The sequence below is a fragment of the Ammospiza caudacuta genome, chromosome Z (assembly GCF_027887145.1).
Source record: "Ammospiza caudacuta isolate bAmmCau1 chromosome Z, bAmmCau1.pri, whole genome shotgun sequence".
NCBI classification, from domain to species: Eukaryota; Metazoa; Chordata; class Aves; order Passeriformes; family Passerellidae; genus Ammospiza; species Ammospiza caudacuta.
In genome coordinates, this window is record NC_080632.1 from 21,839,269 (window position 1) to 21,854,318 (window position 15,050).

Consider the following 15,050-nt stretch of genomic DNA (forward strand, 5'->3'; position numbering starts at 1 on the left):
GAAATTCATAAATAACATACTGGACACCTTCACTTACAATTTCAAAGCAGTTAGGTTTTTCATTGCCATGAGCATTTGTAGTCACTGTGCTGGCATGAAAGCTCGTCAGGCTGTTAGGCAAGACAAAATTTTGGGTATGTTTGTTAGTCATTACTTTATGTGGCCTGAAAAAATGTACAGTTTAGTAAAATGTATGCCAATCTTGCCACATTTGTCTTGATCAACTCCTTACAAAGACAAGAAGAAACACAAATACAGTTTAGAAACTATGGTATTTGTAGAAACACTAAGAATCTTGAGCATCTCAATTTGTAGATCTGTGAAGCCAGGTGTTTTCTAAGAGGAAGGCTGAATGATAAAACTTCTTGTTGTATACACTCAGGGTTTGAGGACAGGCTGTAATTAAAAGCAAGGCCACTGATGTAAGGCAGTATTCCTTGGTGATTAATTTGTTAACTACCTTCTGCAAAAACCCAGACACATACATAAGACCACACAGCACATCATTTACACATACATGCAAAAATGCAGGTTCAGAGCTGAGCCTAGAGGGACTGCACAGAGAGATTGAGGTGATAATAATCCAAAACTCCAGTTTTGTCTGGAGTAGGCGTTCTATTCTTTAATATCAAGAAGCCACTTTCCTTGATAGTTCTTATGGTAACTCAGATTGGGGGACTCTCCCATCACTTTCCTCCTAGTTTCTGCCTTGCTTCAAGTTCCTTCAGCTTCCAGACATTAATTCTTATTTAGTTCATCTCAATTTCTCTGAGAGATGAACACGTTAGACTAATCTTAGAGTAACAGTTTTTCTCCAGCGTGGCTGTAGCATTGTAGACAAGACCCTTTTCAGCTGTCCCTTGGTAGGTTAGAGCAAAACAAGTGCACAGATTGTACCCACCAGAGGTGCCTCAGCAGCCCTGAAACAAGACACAGGACTGAGCAAGTCATTTACTGTAATGATTGCAACACATTGCTGCAGCCTTAGGACGGCCTGTGTACCTTAGGATGGTAGCTTGCTTCTGTCATGCCCTCCATCAATTCTGTTTGAAATCCAAAAGGCAGGCAGAAGGGAATATACCTCTCCCAGCTTCTCTTTCCAACCTTTGGAAAATCTACTTAGCCACACCTATAGCATCTTACTGGGAAACACGAGAATCCACATACAGATGTTGCTGCTTAATCTCCTTATTCCTGGCACAGGTATGCTATTACCTTTTCCCAATCCATTTGTTGGAAACTTTGTAGGAAAGAAGCAAAACAATGGTTCTCCACAGGCTATGCAGACACTGCCTGAGAGACCAGGAGCCAGTTTCTCAAACACTAAAACTCACACCACTGTCAAAAGAAGCTTGGTGCTACAGAAAGAAGACAAATTAAGTGTGCAGACTGTGAATCTTCCAAAGAAAACATCAGTTATGTTATTGTTAGAACTTTAGGAGCACCAGTTGATCCTCAAACCTGTGCTAATCTTCTCCTGTTATTGATGCAAGCCCAGAACTCTCACTGAGAAAAAAACAAGAAACCGGGGTGTGACAGGTAATTTATTTAGATTGTGGAGATTTAGACAAGTACTTCTCTTACAAAGAACAATTTAACAGGTATTCAGCGCAAGTATAAAAAATTGGCCCATCTCCTTTATAAGGAAGAGAGGTTTTTCCTTTGAAATGAATACAAACCAGAACCAGATAGAAAGGCACTGAAGAGAGAGAACAAGGCATTGCACTGGCTGTCACCTGTTCTCAGAATGATGAAAATACTGAGGCACCTTCCAGCAGATGAGACTGAAAGCTTTGAAATTAAGAGGTGCCAAATTTTCAAATTTTCTGAGTATTCTCATGGCATCTTGTGCTATTTACTTCATCCACTAAAGCTCTTGGAATTAAATGGCTGATAAAATTTGAATGTCAATTTTACAAGTATGAAGGTGGGTGCATGGCCATCAGGATTGCAGCATCAATGATAAGGGTTGAAAAACCAGCAGGGCTACAATGGTCAGAGTGAGGTATGTTAATACATTTCCAGCAGTGAAGAGCAGAGGTAGTACTACCATGATCACACTAAACTGGAAATGGCTTTCCTGATGTTGTTCCTTAAAATTAAGGCAGAAGTTAAAACTTTCAAAGAAAAAAACCAAATCACTAACAAAAATTTGCAGTAACTGTAATCAGAGCACCTTTTTCAAACAAAATATCTTTATAAGCAATAGAGTAATATGGCTACACTGGTGGGGTTTTTTTAATATTAAAAAACATATTTCAGAACAGACAAATTGCAGTTGTAGAAAACTGTACAAAAACTATCAATGCTTCTAACAATTATAGTAAGTAAAAAAGTTAAAGTAAATAAAGATATGAAAAAGGATGCAAAGAGAAAATTTACTGGCTTATGAAAGTACTTGCACATACAGACCTAATGCCAGCATAATATCCCCAAGAAAATATAAAAATATATAGAATTTATGCAAATATGCTCTGGAAAGTATGTCTTTTAATACATTTTATCTGGCCTTAAAGAAGATACTAACAATTTATACTTTGAATGAGAATTCATTCTGCTGTACTCGCTCTCTGAATGCCAAGTTCATTAGCAGCAGCTGTACAGACAAGAAGTCCTGTTACTTGCTGATGAAGAGCAAAGCCCTTAAACACATTTACCCCGAACAGCGTGATCCAGAAGGCAGGCAGAGCACACTGACCTATAGCAACACTAATGAGACATTAAATATGCCTCGTGCTGTACCTTTTAGGCCAAGTATAGATTTGTTGCGTCATCTCTGAAGAGGACAATACAAAAACCAAACCCAAGTCCCTCTTCCCCAGGTGGTTAAATAAGAAGCTATTTTTCCTCACTTGTTAGGCAAAATTCAAGATGATTTCTGGTATAATTGACAGCATTTGGAAATACAATACAAAAATTCGTATTAAACTAGTTTCTGAATTGCCCAAAATATTCAACAGAATCAGAAAATGCATCAGACCCCACACAGAAAGATCAGCTCAGCTCTTCTGATATTATTAAGACGTCACATATAAATAAAATCCAAAATTATTAACAGCATTTCTATGCAAAGTTTCCACAAGATATATGGAAACTGCTTTTTCTGGTCGGCTTTGCAAGTTTGCAAATGAAGTATTTTCAAATAAAGTATTCATATTTAAGAGGCCAGGATTTGCACTAATGAAAGCATAATGTTAGCAGCAGTTTCCTAACTTATGTCATAACTTCAATTACAATTGGATCTGCATACAAAACTATCAGTAATGTACAACATCCAAACATATGACAGTGATTAAGTAATCCCCATAAGTGTACTGTTTAAAGAGTAAATAAATAGCTTAAAATACACATATCAATTTTAAAACCAGAAAATAGTATCCATGAAGTGCAGTCATTACTAGGTTTCTACATTCCAATTCATAACTTTATCATAGTCCTGAATTCGTTGTTTTATGTGAGAAAGCTTATTCTTCAGATATTCACAACGCTCCTTTTTCTCCAGAAATGCAGGATCCTACCAAAAATACAAAAACCTATACATTAGTATATATTAGGCTTTCAGACTCTTCCAAGAATAGTCTATTATCAATTATCTTCTTGACTAAAAGGACAGTATGTAAAAATTCTCAAAAAAAATCACACTCTTTTCCCCTGGCCCTTTCTTATTTCCTGTTTCCCCTTCCTTCATGAAAGGACAGAAGAAAATGTTCTGCCTTTATATGCTGTGGCAGCTCTCTTAGTAAATAGAGCTGTTTTAAAGCAGAAATTTGCAAATATAAATGACATCCTAGTACATAATTTAGATTTTACACATGTATTTGCTGTACGTGCAATACATCCTCCCCCCTCAAAAAGTAATGAAGCTTAACTAACATGGACATAAACTCTGAATCTCATGGGAAAAAAATTGTATTTGAAATGCATAATGTTTTTAATGGAACGCAGATACATATTTGCTCTCTGCATTTAAAAATTACAGAGAGAAACCTCTTCCAAGAGGTGTAATTACTTTTTTAGAGTGTCTAATTCCATGCCTCAAAAAAATACAAAAATGTCTTTTCAAATGTAAGACTATGTTTTCTGTTTTTATCCATTGGCTGTGTCAGTGAGTGAATATAACTGAATGCAGAATGCTCAGTGATTAAACATACTCTCAGAAGATGAAAATGCTCAACTGTTGGGATGGGTTTTTCCCCACATGTGGCTACTGGAATCATTACTCTCTAAAATGCTTTTGCCATGAGTGTATGGGTTGTGCCATAGCTTTGCTGAAGTTTTAAAAGACAAAATATGCAAAACACTACAGGTACCCTGAGATACTGAAATCTGCCCAGCATCAGAAGTATTGTCTGTTTACACTCTCTTTGCTAGTCATTAGATTCAATAGCAATGTAAATTTAAAACACTTACATTTTTCTTCTTCTTGTATTCCTGCAGAACTTTTAATATCCTTTCCTGTTCCTAATGAGAAACCACAGATTTTTAAACTTTGAGTGTGTTCCATATATGCATGTAAATACTACAGAATACTCATCAGAATCCTCATTTGATCAATACCTTGTGGTTATAACATTTTAGATGTAAATCTTGTATTGGGGAAATAATGAAAATACATCAACTGTGACTCACTAGAACTTAAAAGCTACTAGTATGAAACAAAGAAACTAAAACTCCCAGAAAACCATGTATAGTTCTTAACTATTGTAAGACATTGTGCTCTAACTAAAGACAGTCAAAAACTGTCTAATACCACCTAATACAGCTATTTTTCATGAGCCCATTTCACAGGTACTTACATATATGCTTTCAGGATGGTGTGGAAGCTGTTTCAGCAATGCATCCAGCTCATCAAACTTTCTTAATACAGCATTAACTTCCATAGACAGTTCTTTATACTCAGCAAACTGATCATTGAATACTGCTTTGTACCGGTCTCTCATTTCATTTGTTTGAATTACAGGGTATTTCCTAAAAAGAAAAATAATTAGGAATTAATTTTAGAGATACAGCTTACTAACAACATTTAGACTCTTCACCTTGACAGAGTATTTCTGTATTTTTTGCTAATCTCATAAGCTGCTGAAATTTGCATGTCTGTAAAGCACTGAAATCAGAGAATCACAGTATAATTGAAGTTATAGGAGATGTCTGGAGGTTATCTGATCTGACCTCCTGCACAAATAGGAACACTTAGACCAGGACTATGTCCATACAGCTTTGATATCTCCAAGCATGGAGACTCAGTCTCTCTGGGAAACCTGTGCCAACCCTCAAAGAGAAAAATATTTTCCTAATATTCAGGTGCAACCTCCCTTGTTTCTACTTGTGCCCATGGCAAATAGTATACAAACTAATTTATTAATTGGAAAGGCCTACCCTTTCCAATTAAGGGAGCACATTAGAGATGCAGCATTAGAAAGTGTAAGAGTAGTCAAATTTCTAGCCCTAAAAAGGCAATTTCCCATGTATTTTGTTTTTTTCCTCTAATATATATGTAATGGTCTTCTCTTCCTTTGGCAGTTAACGTACTTGCTAGATTATGATATTCTTTTTCAACATTTGAGGTTTGTGGGGGTTTATTTTTTTAAATTAAGAATCCTTATTTATAGTTACGGGACTTATGCCACTGTTACCAGCCCCACCCTCTCTGCTTTTTAATGTTAACTTAACACACAATTACGAGTTCCCATATCATGTGCATGGGAGAGAAACCATTGGAGAAATGCAGAGTGAAAAACATGATTCAAGTATCCTCCACTAAGTTGGCCCATCAAAATCAAGTCACTTACGCTAAGTAGTCTGGCATCACTATAGGTTTAGGAATGTGGCCTGCAGGTATATGACCATTAAGTAGCTCTGGTTTTCTTTCCAGTGATTTGAGTTGCCTGTAACTGACTTCTTCCCTTGGTCTGTCATCACCTTCATACTGTTTTAAAGGAGAAAATTTGTTCTTAATGAAATCAGTTTTACATAAATCACAAAATACACCTTAAGACAGAGATGCATGTATTGAGCAGCAGTAGAAGCAAATCACAGATATTTTCTACAACACTTATTGTAATTAGAAAATCAGTTTATTGACTTACAATAATGTTTCTCACACAGTATTCTTCTTAAGTTTGTCCTAACAACAGTACAGATAAATATTTCTGCACCTTTGGAAAGAATTGTTTGCATGTTTAAAAAAATATTGCAAGGAAGTTTCCTTCAGTATTCATTTAATTTGTGAATGAACTGGAATCATTCAGTTCTTTGGAGTTCCCTTTTCTCCTTGATTCCTATTGTACAATTCATCCCTTGATCCAGAAATAAAAAAATGTGAAATCTTAGAACATAAACAAAAGGATCTTGATCCACTACTGAATCAACAGAGAAAACGGTGGTAGGAAATTCACAGTGTCTATCAGGAGACATTTAAGGGTGAAATTAATGTTGTAATTTCTCTGGAAAGCCCATACAATCTTTGCAGTGTATGCAATGACACCTTGTGTGGCTGAAACACTAACACTGCTGAGGCATTAAGTGTCAAGGGAGTCTTTGGAGCAGTCTCAGAGACAAAGAAAGAAGCTCAACTCACAGGGCACCTCCTCTGTGCTTCCACTGGCTCTCCTGCAAATTAAGCGCACAGCCAGGAATAAAGAGAGGCTCAAACCTATCATGCATCAGACGACCTGCTGTTTCAGCCATGTCTACTAACTCTGTGATAAATGCTACAGAACTTGTCACCTCAGAGAAAAGGGTAAAAGCACACGGAGAGGCAGCCATCACATCTGCTATTTTACAATTTTGTAGATTTTATAACCTAGCCTAACTAGGAGTAAGTTTGTTACAAGCTCCTTTTGAATCTTCTAGGCCGGAGACTGCTGTCCAAACTAGCTTAAAAAACGAAACATAATCTCTTTGAGGTCAAATAAACAAATAAATAAATTAATTAAAATAGTCACAAGGAAAATAATAATAATTTAGAATTACCAGTAAGCAGAAAAATAAATTCCTATTTTTTCCTACCTTTTTTTCTGGAAAAGAGGATTGCGTTTTCATCTATAAAAAAAAAAAAAAAAAAAAAAAAAGGAAAGAACAAAGTTTTATTTTCAGCAAAAATAGTATGGAAAAGCACAGACTCCTAAAATTTAAACACTTTCAAAAACATACTATACAGAAAATTACATTTACACTTAGGTATGATGAAATGTAGGATAAGGAGTATTTTCAGATCCACTATTTAAAGACTTGTTTAAGGAAAACAACCACCCAAACCCCAGAACAACAGGACTTCCCAAAGCACAGCTGTAAGGAACAGCTTGCAGGAAATACTCCATCCACTTCTCAAGCTCCTTTATTATTGTTTCACATTCCAGCCCACGTTAACTCACTAACAGGCTGATCCTAATTCATTGCCTAGAACACACAACAGTGCACTAATCAGCAGCTCAACCTGCAGCTGTTTTGCACAGCACTGTCCAGTCTCTAACCTCTATTATTAAAGTACTCCCTTTAGAAATGTTTAGTCAGTGGACTAAAAGAACTTGGATAGCAACAAGGAAGAATGAACAACTTGTGTACAACTCTGACAATCCCCTCACTCTTGCAGGACACACTATCAGTTGGTTAAAAAGCTTTTACTGAAGAATTATAACTAGTTTTCAAAAGAAAAGTCTCAATTTTATGCAAGATGTTGAACTGGAAACCATCGTTAAATAAAAATGCTGTAAATCAGACTGCAGTCAGAAAGCAGAGGATATGCAGCTTTAAATTCTCTTCTTCTAAAATCCCTTAAAGGCAGACCCCTCCTTAATTTAGGCTTATGTACGTTTCACATGCATTAATTTTCATGCTATATTAAGTCTCACTCATTTTTAAAGGGTCTTTTGGCAATGTTTTCAAATCTAGGTAAGAGTGTTAAATCTCTACTATTATAGTTTATCATTAACCAGACAGATACTGAATGCTTCTAGTATGGGCAAGGACAGTAGTCAAGCAAAATATTTGACGTGAAAAAGAGGTGGCTGACTAAAATTTGAGACATCAAAATCTAGCCAAGGCTGTTACTACAAATATTTGCTGATAACTATAGTGAAGAAAGCTGAAAAGGTATTAAGAAGTTGTTTGGAGATTTGCTTGCAAAGTAAAAATAAGTATTTCACATTCTTAGGTTTATTCACACTAGCACTTGATGTGCTGAACGCACAGATTTTGAGTAAATGCTAGGTGGCTTTAAGCCACCTAACCCTGCTGAACAGATGAACATTGTTCGTTTCTTCCTTTGTTTGGAAAATACACACTAGGAAGTAGTTCATCAGCTGACTCAAGAACAGAGCCCAGTATTATGAAGAGAACAGAGCCAGGTCCTTACTCAAGATGAATTATAAACATTAAAAAGAACAAGAAAAAATAAAAAACATGTCCAAGACTTTGTTTCTGACACCTTAAAAACGCCTTTTCAACCTCAGGACTACAGATCTGCTGTAGAGAAGACACTTGATTTGACATCGTCTATTCCATGATAAGATCTTACAGCTGCTCACCCTCATGTGGTAACCGGTAGACAGAAAATGATAAGTAATGACTTACCTCCTGTTCCATTAATTCCCTGTGCCTCCTGGCCCCTTCGTGCCTCCACAACTTTAGGCAAACCACCGCACTAATTAGATAGAGGATCACCGTGACAAACAAGAAGATGATCGCCGCAGTCTGACCGCCCTCCACACGGCAAAAAGCCGCATTTATCGGCGTCTTAAACAACTGGTAATAGCAGAGCCCACCTCGGTTGGTATCGTTTACATATACTATGGCAGCCGACATGTACAGGATGAACAAGGCCACATTGATCCCAAACTCGGTCAAAGGCCACCAGTTGGAATCGAGGAGGATAGTTCGGTAGTACATGGACATGCCCAGCACAAGCAGCACTATGGTGACAATCCACGCCATTCCCGCCACCACCAGGATGAAAGGCGTTTTGGGCCCGCTGTAGGAGTATCCTCCGTAGGCGCTGCCCGCCCCGTATCCGTAGGGCTGCGAGTACCCGAACATGTTGTACCACTCGTTGTCCTTGTGTACGTAGGCGGTGACACAGGCGAACACGGCGGCGCCAAGAAGCAGCTCGGCCACGCCGAGGATCCTGAGCAGCCCTGCCCAGGACTTCATGTAGGCGTACCTCAGGTGGTACTCCTCCACTCGCTCGCTGTAAGTCTGCCCAGTGCCGCCGCGGCGCTCCAGCGAGCCCGAGGGCTCTCCGGAGGGCAGCATGGCTTCGGCCTCCTTCCGAGAGTTGTAGCTCCCGCCCGACCCCCCGAATGGGTCGGTGTAGGAGCCAGGCACCGTCCTGGTCCCCGGTTGCAGGGGGGCGGGAGAGGCAGGCGGCGAGCACTCGACCCCGTCCGATATGTACCTGATGTCGGAGGCCGTGCTATCCCAGCTGGAGCCGGGGTGGCGTCTCCCTTTGAAGAAGTTCTTCCACGAGTCCGGAATGAACCGCCGAACCGGCTTGAGCTCTGCCGGCCCGCTGGGGCCCGGGCTGGTCCTGCCGGGGCCGAAGGGGGGCTGCAGTGGCAGCGGGGGCGGCGGCAGCGGGGCGGCGGCGGACCCGGGGCTGGGCCCGCGGGGCAGCGGGGACCTGCCGGATCGCCCGCCCTGCGAGCTCCGCGACATGGCCGGCGCTCAGCCCGGCCCCGGGCGCTCCCCGGTCCCGCTCGCCTCACCAACGAGAGGGAACTGCCGCGGGGTCCCAAGGGCAGCCGGCGCCGGAGAAGGACGAGCCGAGCGGAGAGCGCCCACTGGCCCGGGAGCAGCCGCCCAACACCTGAGGGGTCCCGGCGGCCTCACCTGCGTCGGCCCCACGGCCTTCGCCCGGGGAGGCGGGAGCTTCCGGCCGGGAGTGGCGGGACCGCCCCGGCCAGGAGCGGCGGGAGCTTTCCCGAGATCGTGGTGCGGTGCCGGCGGGGCGCGGCCGGGCTTGGCGCCGTGACTCACAGCATGACAGAAGGGGTCAGGTTAGAAGGGACCGCAGAGGGACAGGTATTCCAACCTGCCTGCTCAGCTGCTCAGGGAGGGTCGTGCTAGAGCATATCGCGCAGGATTGCGTCCATGCACTTCTTGAATATCTCTGGTGAAGGAGATTCCACTATCTGTTCAACGCGTCGTCACTCGCACAGAAAGAAAGGTATTCTTCATATTCAGGTGGAACTTACTTTGCATCTGTTTCTGCCCTTTGCCTCTTGTCCCGTTGCTTGCCACCACTGAGGAAATCCTGGCTCCATCCTCTTGATATTTCCATGTAGGTAGTTACAAACATTGATAAAGTCCCCTCTCAGTCATCTCTTCTCGAGGCTGAACAGGTGCAACTTCCTCAGCCTTTCCTGGTAAGAGAGATGCTTCAGTCCCCTCATCATCCTTGTTGCCCTCCCCTTAAGAAGCTTCATGTCTCTCCTGTACTGGGCACCCCAGAACTGGACACAGCCCTCCAGGTGTGACCCTGCCAGGGCTGAGTAGAGGGGCAGGATCTGCCTCGACCTGCTGGCAAGGTTGTTCCTAATGCCCTGCAGAATCCTGTTGACCCTCTTGGCCACGGGGCACTGCTGGCTCATGGACAGCTGCTTGTCCTGTAGCACCCCGTGGTCCTTCTCCAACAGAGCTGCGCTTCAGTCCCAGCCTCGGCTGGTGCTTGGGCGACACCTGGCACAGAGCTGGCCAAGTGACAGGGAAAGCCAAGCCACCGAGCAGTCTGTTTGAAAAATCAACACTTCTGCCATTGTTTTTCAGGTTCGGGAGCTGAAGAAGAAATCTGGTGTGCTGCACCGTTGTCTTCTGCAAATGGCTTTCTACATTCATCACAAAATCTGCAGATAAGTACAAAACAGCATTAATGCATAGGAGCTTTATTTACATTGTCAGTATGGCCTATCAAATTGTCTATGCTATGCTTCCGTCTCTTCTTTTACAAGGTTTAAAATTCCAAACAGTGGTAATTTTTAAGGTATCAATTTTAATTAAACCTTCAAATACTCTCAACTTACTAATCGTGGGCTCTGGAAACAAACTGTACAAATGCAAAGTAAATAAAATGTGTTAAAAATAAAGAGTTATTCCTTAATTTAATAAAAAAGGTGTTCTTAAAAAAATAAGTTCTAGGCTTACCTCCCAAAATACCTTTACAGTAGTGTCTTCCTAATATCTTGCATAAAAGAAATCTGATCTAAGAAAAATAATCACCAGTACCATTTTGGGTAGATCAAAATGCACTTAGAATTAAAGGCACTGGAAAAATAATTATTTCATATGTTTAGTTAAGTGGTCCTGTTTATGTTTGCACTAGTTTGGATACCAAAGTTGATATATATTTGAAGTGTTTCTCACATTTTCATAACATATTTACAGATTGCCTCCAAATAATAAAAGCCCCTACAGTCCCTAAGCTATGTATTTATCACACAGTTATCATTACATACATTGAAAAATGAATTAATCCAGATGGTAAAGCCTTGGTTAAGACTCCTTTTATTAGGAGTAATTAACATAGCTTAGTGACCCAGGTGTCTAAACACTGTTTTTTGGATTACATACCATACACAGTAATCACCTGGTACTTGCCGCATCATACACATGTTTAAAATGTGCTGCAAACTTTGGCTTTGTTTATTATCACAAGGAAAAGCTTTTAAAGCCTTAAAAATGATCAGTAAGCAATGAGGATCTAGTTAATAGAGTCTATGGGATTTCCAAAAGGCTTCTCACCACATCTCCTGAAGCAGACTTATTTTGAAAGAACCTTAAGCCATAAAAGAACGCTTAAGCCTAAAATAAGAACTTCACTCTTAGGTTTGATAAATAATTAACAGATGGGAAGGAAATTGCAGAAGGGAATATGAGTTAATGGTTAACTCCTGGAATGGAGGAAACTTGCCGCTACAATTCTGCAGAGATCAGTGCTGGGACCTGGGCTATCCAGTGCATTCCTAAATGTAACCTTGTGAAAAAAAGGGAACCCTATGAAGACTGAGATGAGCAACTTTGCTGCTGATGCTAAGTTAGGCCTGTAAGGATGTGCTCTGCCAGAAGAATTGTGCCAGGACTTTAGAGATTGCATGGCAAATAACATCACAAATTCAACATACACAAACACCTGAAATCCATGCAGTAAAAAAAGAGATGAAGGATTTAAAATACTGCAACATGAGGACCCTGACTCATGTATTTATAAAGCATAACATATGCCTCATTTCTGACAGGACAGATACTTATTTAATTCTATAAAGTTAGTTAAGTTTTAAAGATGTTATTGGTATTGTTTCAAATTGTGAGTTGACACAGGCAGGCAGCCAGAACAGCTACAAACTTGCAGTTAGAACAAAACCAATAAATTTATTTACATTTACCTTGCTAATGAGGGATCCCCAGAGCAGCGGCCAGGCAGAGGCACACAAGCAGAGATTGTTCATGCTAGAGGATCACTGGACTGTGGTTCTCAGAGGCTTATCAAGAGTTATTTCCAACTGCAAGGTCACTTGAGTGATTTACAATCCTTCTCAACAGTTTCCCAAGCTGTAACCCGTTCCTCTCAACACAAACCTAACAGGAGAGCTTCAGTCTTGGCTATGTGTCTGTGTGACTAGAAGCATATTTATTTACCCAGCATATCTATACACGATATGTGAGGTTTTAGGCAAAAGGAGAGGTAGTATTGATACTTTCAGTTACAAAAAATGTATCAGTATGCCTACTGACCAAAAAACCCAACCCAAAAATCAACGAATGAACAACTACCTCACAATTAAATGCAAGAGTTACACTCAGTCAGCTAATGACATAGCATTTTAAGGCAGTAGCTCCATCTAACTGTGCTTTGGTTGTAAAGAGCAGCTTGAAAAGAGATTTTGGAGCAAGACTGTTCTCTTGATACTGTAAGAGAGGGACATAACACCAAAACAGGAGTGAAAAACCTGCTATGCCACAATTAGTCTATATACTCTGTGCAAGGAAAAACAGCAAGATGCCTTTAATGATAACTACACATAAGCTGCTGAAGACTGAATCTAGAAAATATATAAGCAGTTAATAAATACAGATCACAAATATGGTGAGTTCCGCAAATTCTGCCTTTACTGGATATCATAATTACAGTTTTTATCCTTCAACCTTAAATTCTGCCATCAGTGCAGACAAATATACTTTTTTTTTTGCTACACTCTATGAAAGTATTGGTTCAAATGTAAAAAAATTGACAAGTGCTTTGGTATCTCATAAGCAAGCTACTTTTGATAAGCACTTAAAAACTGTCACATTTACATGACAGTTAATGTGGTTGAAACTGCACAAGCTTAAGTTAATGTTGGGAATATTTTGCGGTATTTCTACCTGACTTTTGTTTCCATGAACAAGGAATTACGATTCTCTCAGAAATACAGAGAGATACTAACTTGGACACAGAGAACAAAATTTGTAAGAGGCCATGAATTTCTTCTTCCATTCAAGGAAAAATACAAATATACCTCTTCAAACAGCTATTTCCATAAAGGTAGCTTTTAGTAAAATATGTGACCAGTTTAACATTGAATGGAAATCTTATCTGCACTACTTACTTATCTAACAGATTTATGTGTGGTATCTCCCTCAAAGCACCAAGCACTTATGTTTTTACTGATAAGGAACCTCTAGGGCTCAGATATAGCCCAAAACCTCTTACTTTGGATGTAGTTTAACAGTCATTAAGGTCACTGTCACCTACACTAAACTAGACATTAGAAGAAATCTAGCTTGTAAGAAAATAATTGTCTTGTAGCCTTCATGAAGAGTTAGAGAAGAATCTAGAAGTTCAGTTTCAGGGTATTAAAAAATGCATATATGAATAAGAAATTACATTCGCATTTGTAGGTATTATTCCTATAAAGGACAACAGCAGTACTTAAGTATTCATTGTATCTCTGACATCATCCATGTACAAAAAAAAGTTTGCACAGCTGTGGTGAAGATATAGGTTGAACATTTTTGTAGACATGTGATTTTTTTTACAGCACCTTATTGAAAAAACATACAAACAAACAAAACAGAAATAAACAAATTAGAAAAAAAAAATAGTCCAAGGTTTATGCATTGTAAAAGGAAAAATATCCTATAAAATCTAAGATAGATGGTTAGGGAGCTGGCATTCATGACCTGAGAAGTCATGCAGGAGGAAGGTTGTTTTCTTCACAGCAAAAGCTAATGGTGAGGTGCAGGGACAGAAGGTTTTGCTGCCTTAGCTCTGGTGATTAGAGAAAGGTGAGCTCAGATTCCTTCTGACATTGTGGAGCAGAAGGATCAAAGGCAGCTGTGAAAAAAGGTTGCAGCAAAGAAAGTTCCACCCCCTATAGTCAGCTGGTCAGAGAGAAAGAGAGGCGATGTCTATAAAAATTAGAATACAGATGAGAAGAAGCAAGAATGGAGTTGTGTAGCTGAATGAATAGCATCTTAACATGTATCTGGAACAAGATTTATAGTAACTTCTGACTCCATGGACCATTATGTTACATTGTTTTCAGTTTCCAGGGTATTCTTGATGTAGGCATAAGTACTTAATTGCACAGTCTGTGTTACATAGTTGACATCTAACTAGTTACATTATGCTTTATTAAATTTTTTTCATATCCCCTCATCTCCTTACTTCTCCTCAAATGACTTTGGAACTTTATTACCGCGCCTGAGTGGGCGCAGCTGGTGAGAGAGAGACGGTGAATTTTGTTTCTTGAATCAGAAGGCTTGATTTATTAAGATATTATATATAATACATTATTACTATACTAATAGAATATAGAGAGAGGTTTTGCAGAGCAGCTAGGCTAGCTAGACATAGATAGAAAAAGAATCCACAACAAAGCTGTGGCCAAGGACTCAGTCCCCTGGCTTGCACTGGTGATTGGCCCTTAATTATAAACATAAAACATGAACCAATCACCAATCAAAATAGGTGCCCCTGTTGCATTCCCCAGCAGCTGATAATAATTGTTTACCTTGTCTTCGGAGGCCTCTGGCCTCCCGAAGACACAGAAATCCGAAAGAAAGGATTTCTGTGAAGA

General features: G+C 39.9%; 1 protein-coding gene across 1 annotated transcript; it reads right to left on the reverse strand.

Annotated features, from left to right (window-relative positions):
• Positions 1 to 1,533: 1,533 nt before the first annotated feature.
• On the reverse strand, positions 1,534 to 9,651 carry MARVELD2 (MARVEL domain containing 2). Its single transcript, XM_058823873.1, has 6 exons — positions 8,572 to 9,651; positions 7,009 to 7,041; positions 5,790 to 5,926; positions 4,797 to 4,968; positions 4,411 to 4,461; positions 1,534 to 3,514 (listed from the first exon to the last, which is right to left on the reverse strand). The coding sequence occupies exons 1-6, from the start codon at positions 9,649 to 9,651 to the stop codon at positions 3,398 to 3,400; spliced, it is 1,590 nt and encodes a 529-aa protein (XP_058679856.1). The 3' UTR covers positions 1,534 to 3,397.
• Between the last annotated feature and the right edge of the window lie 5,399 nt (positions 9,652 to 15,050).

Excerpts from the sequence above, each read along its gene's own strand:
- MARVELD2 (XM_058823873.1), bottom strand. The coding sequence starts at position 9,651 with ATGTCGCGGAGCTCGCAGGGCGGGCGATCCGGCAGGTCCCCGCTGCCC. Across the intron at positions 5,927-7,008 it reads CCTCTTTTCCAGAAAAAAAG|TATGAAGGTGATGACAGACC; the intron begins GTAGGAAAAAAT and ends CCTTTAAAACAG. Across the intron at positions 4,462-4,796 it reads ACCATCCTGAAAGCATATAT|GAACAGGAAAGGATATTAAA; the intron begins GTAAGTACCTGT and ends GTTTCTCATTAG.